This window comes from Lichtheimia ornata (genome assembly GCF_029851405.1).
Source record: "Lichtheimia ornata isolate CBS 291.66 chromosome Unknown scaffold00037, whole genome shotgun sequence".
Classification (NCBI taxonomy): domain Eukaryota; kingdom Fungi; phylum Mucoromycota; class Mucoromycetes; order Mucorales; family Lichtheimiaceae; genus Lichtheimia; species Lichtheimia ornata.
This window is the reverse complement of record NW_026695357.1, coordinates 141,330-151,507: the sequence shown is the minus strand read 5'-3', so window position 1 is coordinate 151,507 and position 10,178 is coordinate 141,330. Positions and strand designations below refer to the sequence as shown.

At 42.5% G+C, this 10,178-nt stretch overlaps 3 protein-coding genes across 3 annotated transcripts; all 3 read right to left on the bottom strand.

The window, feature by feature from the left end:
- Positions 1 to 78: 78 nt before the first annotated feature.
- On the bottom strand, positions 79 to 1,406 carry O0I10_007572 (uncharacterized protein; the record flags this gene model as incomplete). Its single annotated transcript, XM_058487587.1, has 8 exons — positions 79 to 198; positions 263 to 352; positions 418 to 507; positions 564 to 780; positions 851 to 1,011; positions 1,071 to 1,191; positions 1,249 to 1,291; positions 1,352 to 1,406. 8 exons carry the CDS (start codon positions 1,404 to 1,406, stop codon positions 79 to 81), a joined length of 897 nt encoding a protein of 298 aa, XP_058341638.1.
- Positions 1,407 to 1,981: 575 nt separating this feature from the next.
- O0I10_007571 (ribosomal protein L28) lies at positions 1,982 to 2,449 on the bottom strand (the record flags this gene model as incomplete). The annotated part of the gene is made up of 2 exons (XM_058487586.1): positions 1,982 to 2,293; positions 2,351 to 2,449. The coding sequence occupies 2 exons, from the start codon at positions 2,447 to 2,449 to the stop codon at positions 1,982 to 1,984; spliced, it is 411 nt and encodes a 136-aa protein (XP_058341637.1).
- Positions 2,450 to 2,668: 219 nt separating this feature from the next.
- O0I10_007570 (uncharacterized protein) lies at positions 2,669 to 4,643 on the bottom strand (the record flags this gene model as incomplete). The annotated part of the gene is made up of 2 exons (XM_058487585.1): positions 2,669 to 4,086; positions 4,151 to 4,643. 2 exons carry the CDS (start codon positions 4,641 to 4,643, stop codon positions 2,669 to 2,671), a joined length of 1,911 nt encoding a protein of 636 aa, XP_058341636.1.
- Positions 4,644 to 10,178: the final 5,535 nt, after the last annotated feature.

The following is a 10,178-nucleotide window of genomic DNA, read 5'->3' as shown; positions in this document are numbered from 1 at the left end:
GACACACACAGAGGCATTTGCACTTTATCACGTGATTCATGAGGTTTACATTGTCAGAGATTCTTGCACACATCCAATCTAAACGATGCTAGCTAAGCGGTCTAAGCGTACATGATCCAGGTTCGCGAGCACGCTTTCGAGGCTGGAGCTATTGTCAATGACTTTGTTTTGAGTATCCTCCTTGACAACCACTAGACGCTATAGATTACAAATAATCAATCATCCATGTCCTTTTACCTCTTTTCGTGGATTCTTTGTTTACCTGTGGATCATCCACGCCCAACCGATTATTATCATTCTTTATATTTCCTTGATCTGCTAGCACATCCAGTAACCGGCCTATCCTCAGGGTCTAGATATTTATCATTAGACATGATGATGATGTCTTTTCAGTTCTTGTTGGTCCCCATCCTATACCTTATCAAAGAACATGGGCTGCGACTCTTCCTTCCCGGGCCAATGGATATTTAAATAAATGCGTGATGCCATAGGTACGGATGCCGATCCCTAACCAATTCCACATGTATAAATCCTCAATTCCTTCCCTATCTTCCTTTCTCTACCTTGGCTTTGGATTTCATCTTCATCAGCTCAATGGTTGGATTGACTTTTTTCTTGACGGGTGTTGCTGATGCTGCTGAAGTTGATGTCGATTTTGGCTGTTGTTGTTGTTTTTGCTTGAGCCTGCTAACAGCAGCTTCTGCCATCAATTTTCGTTGGTATGCCTTGGCATCTGCTGGTGATGATACTGGGCAATGATGATCAGGGCCATGTCGATGTCTAGAGTGGATATGCCAATAATGAGTCTCATACATTTTATCCCCATTGAGCACCTTTAATTAAAACGTACCTTAGACAAAATACTTGTTGGCAGTTGGCACATTTTTGTGAAACAGCGTTGCCATCCTCTAAATCACGACATCCTTTGACACCACATATCCGCTTGTTCGTTTCTGATGGTTGTATTTGCCACACATACGTCTTGCAATTGGATTCCACGTGACGTTCCAGCTGAAATGGGGAGTAGTGAGTCAACCATATGATGAAAGTGGTATGTTCATATTCTTTACCGTTTGTTCCAAGGTCAAGCCTTCAGCAACGGCTGCAAGCACCATTTGCGCGCATGTCGTGCACTGAGCAACTGCCTTGTCAGGTCGCTTGTCGCAAGGATGAGCAAGACGATGTTCCCCACTGTAGTATATAACAATGTCAACTTGACAATAAAGCACCATGAACTAGGTAACTTACCAAAAGGTCTTGTGGCAAAAAAGACATGTCACGGGCAAAAAGTCTTTTCGAGAATGAGGTCAATGGCTATCGACAATGAGGCATGTTGTTGTATAGTGGTTACCAAGGGAGCGACAGGTGGAGAGTGAGCAGTGTTTTCCAAGTTGTGGTAATTCCATAAGAGGTTGTATGAAAGAGCCAGGCACGATTGCACCCACCCATATCACCGCCGCCCTCGCATCAACATAGATCCTTGATCCATGGACTATCCAAGGAACCTTCCCTTCCAGGCTGCATGAATGAGTGATAATACCTTTATTAGATAAGGAAAATGGGATGAGAGGCTACTTTATGATGCAAGAGTAAATTGGATAAGATCAACTTGGCTAGTGAATAGGGTACAGCTTCTCGAACAATCGAACAGAGAGATCTATCACGTACTCCCGATTGATGTTGATTCTGCTTGTGTGTGTCTTTATGGATTCAAAGGTACAGCATGAATCATTCTGTAGCTGACTCGTTCTCTCCTTCCACAATACCATCTCTGATATCCCACTTTTTGCCAATCCAATCCTCCTTCTGGCTCTCTTTTCTTTGTATTCTTGTGTTGGTTTTATTGTGTCATTTTTTTTGTACTCCACTTCTACCAAAATAAAAGCATTGCTATCTATCGTCATTTGTGCATGTTGTTGTTGTTGTTGTTGGGTAAATGCTGGATCATATCTTTCATTCTGGAAAACGATATACCATGCTTTTATGCTGATGATGATGGTGCTGTTGTTGATGCTGCCTCTTGTTTGGGTGCTGATTCTGCTGCTACTTTTTTCTCGTTCTTTTTCAACTGTTTGAGGATGACTGATTTGAGTTCAAGAGCCTTGTCGCTGCACAAGTTTTTATCGCGAGTCTCGAGCAAGTACTGATCCAAACCACCCTTTTTGTCAATGGTACGCAACACCGAAGTCGTCACCTTGAGATCAAGAAAGCGATCGAGTGTTGCTGAATAAAGCTTCTTGCTTTGGACATTGGGAAGCCAGTTACGTCGAGTTTTTTTCTTGGAGAATGGATTCTACAAGCAAGGTGTGTGAGCGTGCTGGAAAAGCGATCGTGCGTCTGGTGCCCTTACATTGTTACCGAATTGAATGTGTTTGCCACCAAACAGACCACGTTGGGCACGTTTAAAGGTTGCTCGTGCTAAAGAGTATGCAGGACCAGCTGACAGCATAGTGGAAAGGTTGTCAAAACGGAAAAGGCACCACCCCAGCTGTATCATAGCGTGCGGATGTTTATCTCCCTTTGTGACCGACTCCTCCAAATCTCAAGTCCGGTCCGCAATTATCATTGTCTCCATGGCAACCTCCTCATCTTATCATTATTCATACATGCGATTATCTTTATATACAATAATAAAGATGTACAAAAACATTAAACTATAATAAATGGTCTACTGCTTATGTCTTTTAAGCAATCGTTCCTTGAGAGTCATTGATCTTTTTGGTTTTGGTATTGTCGTCGTAAAGGAACAATCATCAACCCCATGATCCATGTCCATTAACTTTTGTCGATAGTATCCATTACGTCGTCGCCAGTAGGTGTCGGTGACAAGTGGCAAATCGGGAAGTGGGTAATGATCCGTGGAGCGATTCAAGTTTAATTTCCAATAGCGGGCAATAGCATTCGCTTCAAGTGTGTCCAATAAGCGCTCCAATAAACGACCTTGACATATAATGCTATCCTCGGACTGTGTATAACAAGTCATTTGCAAGTCATCCAACAAGTACTCTTTACCCTTTTTCCTTTGAAGTGCACGCACAAGTGCATCATCAACTTGTACTTGTGAACAATGCATGATTCGCAACTTCTTGAGATGAGTAGGAGTAGTAGCCAATATGTGAGCAACCGTGTCGACGTTGCATGCACCCGTTGAATGAAGAGTAAGATAGGCTAGGGATGGACATGATGAAAAAAGACTGGCAAGTGCTGAAGGTGAGAGATGAGGACAATATTGCAAATACAATGTTTGAAGGTGGGATAATGGCTGGATCATGGTGATGTCATGGATGATGCCTCTTCGATCGATTAATGTGAGCTCTTGGATGTGGGGTGCTTGAGCCAAAAAAGATCCAAAGTGATCAACCGCTTCATGGTTCGTAGGAATTTGCTGAGGACGACCCGTACTACTCCAATGAAATGTATGTAATTGAGGAAGCTCCAGTGTAGAAAGAAGAGCAAAGATGGTGTCGGTATCATCGTCACTATCATCCAATAACAATACTTCCAACGTGTCATGATGTCGTTCAATGATTTGATGCACATGATCTTGAATGGTGGTGCTGCAACCAGCAATCGCTAATTCTCGCAATCCATCCAATGTATTATTGTTGTCATCCAAGGTCGAGGATACTTCGGGGTGAATACGTATTGAATCGATATGAGGGCAATGGTCCATGATAGCATCCAATACCCATCCTGTATGTATATTGCTGGAACCAGTCGTAGCAGCGAGTCGTCTTAATTTGGGAAGTAATGGAACAATGGAATCAAGTATGGACGTCGGTTCGATGGTACTGGTCCTGTTGGCTGGTGCAAATAGAGTCAATGATGTAAGATGTTGGTGCGGAGGAATGTTTTGGAAGGTCATGTCATCGTTTTCCATAGTCAATGCTGTGGGATTGGATAAAGTCGAGCAAACAAGCGATTCTAGCTGTGGGCAGGTGCGTAAAGCAGTATCAAGAATCCGAATCCATGATATCCCTGATCTTTTGTTGGTGCATTTGATGTCCAGATGCTGCAAATTGTGACATGTTAAATCCATTAGGCGTGAAAGAACACCATCTGATGCAAGTTGAGCATGAATGGATACTACATTTACCTTGATAATGAGTTATCCTTATTCCGTAATTCCCTTTTTGCCATTATTACATACCTTGAGAGATGTTTGAACAATTGCGTTCAACCAATAAAGCCATCATCTTTTGTAACATTGTCTCATCATCCTGGTAACCTCGTTGTCGAATGTCCATCTCATCATACGATATCCGTTTCACTGCCTTTCCACGTATGTATTGCATGTAGGGTGCCAAGTCATACCCAATATTGCATCCATCTTTTGTTGAGAGCGTATCCCACATGCCTGGCCATTCCATCAATAGTGCACGCCATGTATAACACACTCGCATGCATCGTATTCGATCACCCAATTCGAGTTGTGAGAATATGAGCAATAAGATATCATACGGCAATCTGTTCACAAGTGCTCCTAAAGGTGGCGTAGAACCTGTGGTGGTGGTGACAGCTGTAGGTATAGTGGTCGTCGTCGTCGGGAGTATTGTTGTCAGTGCTGCATTCCGATGGTGGTGGTGGTTGCCATGCCAGGATCGCGGTAAGACCAATGTTAATTGTGACAACAGGTTCAGCATATATCAAAGTCGAAGCGTGTGGGAATGAAAAAGAGAGCGAGCGAGAGAGAGAGAAACATGGTATTGACAAGATAACTGCTGTGGGTTGATGCTGCTGCTGCATAAAGAGTAAAGGGTGGAGTGAGCATGCGAGCTGACCTTGCATCTTGATTGGTTACCAAAAAATCCTGGATTTCCACACACACTTGCACAGAACACTAGGAAGAGCACGTTGGTATAATCCACGTTATTCATTCGATGTTTTTTCCCTGTTCAATATCCTTTATTGTCTCCATCACACCTTTTCATTTTTCGGATTAGCAAATCACCTGATATGCAATCATACGCGTGTCCATGCACGCACGCATCCCCCCACACACACCCGGCTAATACCTAAAAGGCAACATGTGGGATCTGCAAGGATCCCCATGCCAAGAGAACATCACTCATTCAAAGCATGCTCTTTAATGTGTCGTTTTGTGTACCTAGCTTATAGACATATGATCTCGTTTTCGTTAACGCACAATGAATGATACAAGAAAAGCTCATGTATATGCATGATGCTTGTTGGTGTGATATGCACACCAGCTTGTCCGATGCATACAGTATAACTCATCACCTCGTCAAAGCAAAGCAACAAGGGTTTGCTCTCTCACGAATGTCCCATCATCAGCGTGTATCGTGTACCTTCTTTAAAAGAGCTATGTAATAGTTGATATCATATAAAATGACACAAACCATCTAAACTATGCAATGCCCTTGTTAAGCTTTTTGACAATAACAGGGATACAGTGATAGAATTGCATCATCTCACACCACGTTTTAGGCGATCAAGGAGGCAGATGACTAATACCTCACTTGTCAAATGGACGATGCAGCCAAGGTGTATTGTATATCTTCCAGCTGCCATTTAGAGATCGAGTACAACAAATGACTGCCAAACTTAGCCTTGTGAGCGTATCCAAGAGGTATCCAGCATAGGTGATCCCGGTTGAAATATCGAAGTGATGCACTAAGAAGATACTTTACGGCATTTGGTGTCCTGTTTTGGCCCTTTTATAATATAGGCGGCACGAACACTAAAAGAGGAAAGCGATCTGTGGCAATAAAAAAAAGCCATGGAGGAGTGGGAAAACGTGATGCGAGCGGGCGATCCGTAAGTAATAAGCTATCGCCCATTCCCCCCCTCACCCAAGCTTGGCCTCGTGCTTAGTACTTGCCTACTACAGCCTTTGTGCCCGATACTCACTTTCTTTGTCATACTAAAGATCCAATAATGGATGTTATGGATAGCTATTGGACCATGTTTCGATGATAATGGCTGAATCATTGGATGACCTTAAGGATGTGTTTGCATCGACAAAAACGACGCATTTGCTGATCACCGACGCCATCGCGTTGCCTTTACATACACCTTGACGACTTCTAAATGATATTGTGCAGTGAACTAATCTACCCATATGTGACGAGGATAGCGTTGGATCTGTCGGAAGATAGGATAAACCAATAATGTGTCTTTGTTATGCATATAAAAGATGGCATACCAGCATATTTGTTTACCGATCAAAGGTGGCGGCGTCAAGTGGTTCAAAATGTTGGTATGTTGCATAAACAAAAAGACACCCCTTACATTGCCATGTATCGTGACAAGCTACAGCGGTAGTTTCATCACTATTATAAAAGGGAGGCAAATCAATACTTTTCACCTCGTCTCTTTTTCAGCTTTACATACTTGATACTATGAAGCCTTACCTTTTTGCTATTATCGCCGCCATTTTGGTTACGCTGAATGTTGTCGGTGCTATCCAAACCCATTGCTTGGACCTGGATAAGGATGAGTGCGAGGAAAAGAAGGAGGAATTTGGCTGCCGATGGTATGAATTCACTGTAGACGACGAGAGTAAGTATAAAATGAATCATAGTTCCGTCACGTACATCTTGAAAACTGATTTGTGGGTGTTGCTGTGGACTATAGTCAAGGAGAAATGCTTCTAGCTGTTACGCGATTACATACTTGCTTCATTTTACTATCTATCTTTCTTGTCAATATTATCACCTGTTGTACTAATGGATCCCACAATGCTGTGATGAATGATCTTTTTGATGTTGTTTTTTCTCCTCATCAGCGGTGACAGCTGATGGTTATAATGCTAAGTTCATCCCATAATATGAAAACAATTTACAACTTCAACGCGATGTATTCCTTTTTTCTTAACAAAGGATCTAAAGAATAGGTTGAGGTAGCGTCCTCCTACTACGTTTTGCGTTTGTGAATCCTGTGTGCCTTGTGGAACACGTACATGCCACGCATTCACAATCACTCGGCGTATCCAAGCTACCTTGACTTGGTAGCATAGCAACCCTTATGAATCGATTATTAGGGAAGCTGCCATATACAGCTTGGTGAATGGACATTTGGGCTTGCAGTGGTTGCCCTCAAGAGCTATCTAATTGGGAAAGCAATGAGCTGACAAGAAAGCAGGGTTTCTGTCAAGTGCCCACGTTAAGAAAACGTGAGCGTACTATATACACTTGGCCTTTAAGCCTAAGTTTTCATGATGTGCAACAAAACAAAACGTATGCATCATTGGAAGCTATATGTACAATGCATCAAATAGCTTGTTGATTGGTTGATCAGCCATTCCTTTGTGTTGGCCCAACGGCTCAAAGAGATTTCGGCTCTATAGCCGGATGATCATCGATTTACAAGATATAGCATACAATAGCATTGGTTGACCGACATTCATCCGCACCGACACCAGAGATGCAGTCATGTTCATTGTCACTGATATACGAAATCTAGATTGGCTGAATAGTAAGCAATTCAAAGCTGTGAACGAGTACACGTTGCCCATGATGCGATATCTAATAACATCTTTCGCTGGTTATGTACATGTATTATGCAATTGCTAGCAAGCTGAATTTTTGCATCTACATGTTCAAAACAAACAACGGCATAGAAGTGGCTGGAAGGCAACTCTCAGGTTAGCAGTCTATGTGCGTTTTTGCTTTGATCGTCATGCTGCAGCGCCGCTGACGTGTAACGAAACACACATATTGTAAAGGCAAAGAGATCGGATCTTTGTTAAGTGTAACTTCCTTTTTCAAAAAAGACGCTTGCAGCTGACGACGCTGCTATTGTTACAATTGACCATTAGTTTTGGGTTTTCTACATAATCACAATTGCTCGCAGCGTGGATTCCTTCGATCAAGCATTGAGGAAAGACAATAAGGTTAGCATGTTTAAAAACAAAACAAGCACCATTCGTGGACCATTGACATCTTCCTTTTCATCTTGAGGAGTCTTTGGGCGGCAACCGGCAGCGGTACAGTGACCTTTATATAGGCAAAAAATCACTGTGAATATATGAACATGTGCATATTATAACATAGGCATCATCCTTTTTTCATGCGGTTAAGATTATAGCTACGTACATTATGTACGTGTGCTTTTCGAACCAGCAGTTATAAATAAAGACATCTGATCCGCTAATGTTTACATGCCACTGTTACTGCTACCACAAGAATGTTCAGCAAGATCCATCAAGTTTTTCTAGCTGCTGTCTTCTTATGTTTATGCCTCGCTATCCAAGATGTGAACGGCGCAAGCTGCTGTTGCTCATGCGGCTGGGTGTTGTTTGGCGCTTGCCTTGAACCTCAGGACACAACTTGTAACAATGCTGGCTTGTACACGGGTGATCCGAATGAGTGCGGCAAAAGTTATTGGCAGTGCCGGACTACATCGGAACCATTTTGTCGATGTTAAGACCAAGAACAGTTCTCTGAAGGCTAGAAAGCATCCCTCTTTTCTTCTCAAATCAAGATTTTCATTTCCCTGATTACGTTTTATCCTGTTACTTTCTTTCAAATGAATAATACGTTTACAGACTTCTTTTGTTGTCTATCCTTTTTCTATATACAGAAGGACTGGGTTTTGCACTAACTCTGGTGACAAAGTATACGCAATACCGGATCGGTGTCCATATACTCTTGTTGATGATCATGATAATGGGCTTGAAGTGCTTCACGTGGAAATGGTTGCTCTATAAGCCCCAGCACAATGATCATACTGGTAATGTTGCAAAAGCCAAAAGGATCGGCCATGTGTTCATGCCTAGTTTAATCAGGCTTTAAGAGAAAGATCAAAAGACAATGGCCTTTTGACAGAGAGAAGAAAAAGCAAAACACATCCCTGATCCCCAGATGGCACTAAACGCTATACCTGGCAACATGGATGTTTAATTGAACTACCATTACCCCTGAAGTCGATAGCTTGATTATGATCGTCGTTTTGAAACTCAACCTTCTTCTTAGGCAAACGATCACTCCTCCTTGCTCTGCCTGCTATATGCTGAGGAGACACAAAGAATATATAGGGAGTCGACGAAGATATATAAGAGGCGATTTTTATGTACACCTCTATAGCCGTCTTTGATTCAACAAAAATCACAATGTCCAACAAGCTTCTTCTTTCTCTGGTTCTCGTTGCAGCTTTCTTGATACTCGATGCGAACGCTGTCCCGCAAAGAAACCCTGGCAAAGCAGGCCACAGCCCTCCTCCTCATGTTGGATAGAAGAACCTAACCATTTCTCATCCCCCAATGGTCACAATCAAATAACACATTTCGGCGTCACGAACATAGATTTTCTTCTTTCTATAATAAAAAGACCAGCATCTCGGGCCCCTCGCTTCGATCGTAAAACTTTGATTTCTCGTTGAATGGTTTATGGAGTAAATGATCTTACAATAAGCTTACGCGTTTACGCAACCGCATCACATTACATCTCGTAGTATTCATCTTTGAAGAACCTGCAATCCTTTGACATGCATATCTACAATAAGAGACTGCATGCTCCCGTCCGCCGTTCATCGTCTTTTCTATTTTTGGACCCTCCCATTCAAAACTTTCATAATGAAGCGTGTAGTGTTCATGAGAATAAAGTGGATCAGCATGCCTTAGAGCACATTGTGTGAAAGTTTCATGTTCGAGATGGATAATCTCAAGGTTATGGATTGATGTACAGTGTTCATGCATACGTCGCACTTAATTTCCAGTTCTTCCACTCCTAGCTTCTTGTACCTTCCTCTCACTCTCAACTCTTAGCCCATTCATGTACAATTACCACCTGCGAACGATTGCACTGCTTCAACCCATCGTGTCAATCCTACAACTGCCTTGATCCGATTGCCTTTGACTGAATGGCAACTCCATGGCATGTGCACCCCACTACAACACCCGCCTTCCTTGACACTACACCTTCTCTTGCACACTCCTCGACCACAAGCAAACGCAACAACGTTCATTGCAGCAGCTGCCATTAGCAAGGTCTTTACTCCATCGTATCCAACAGCGTTCTTTACTTGCAGCAACATGTCTTACAGCCTTTGTTACGTGGACAGCAGATAGCCATGGTATAGAAGTAGCTTTATTTACGCGTAGCAACTTGCTTCAATACATATGAATGCTTATGGATATGGATATTGGTACATTGGATGGAGTGATCTGGGTATATGCAACGTGTGGGAAAGGAGGCATGTTCTTATTTATTCATTGT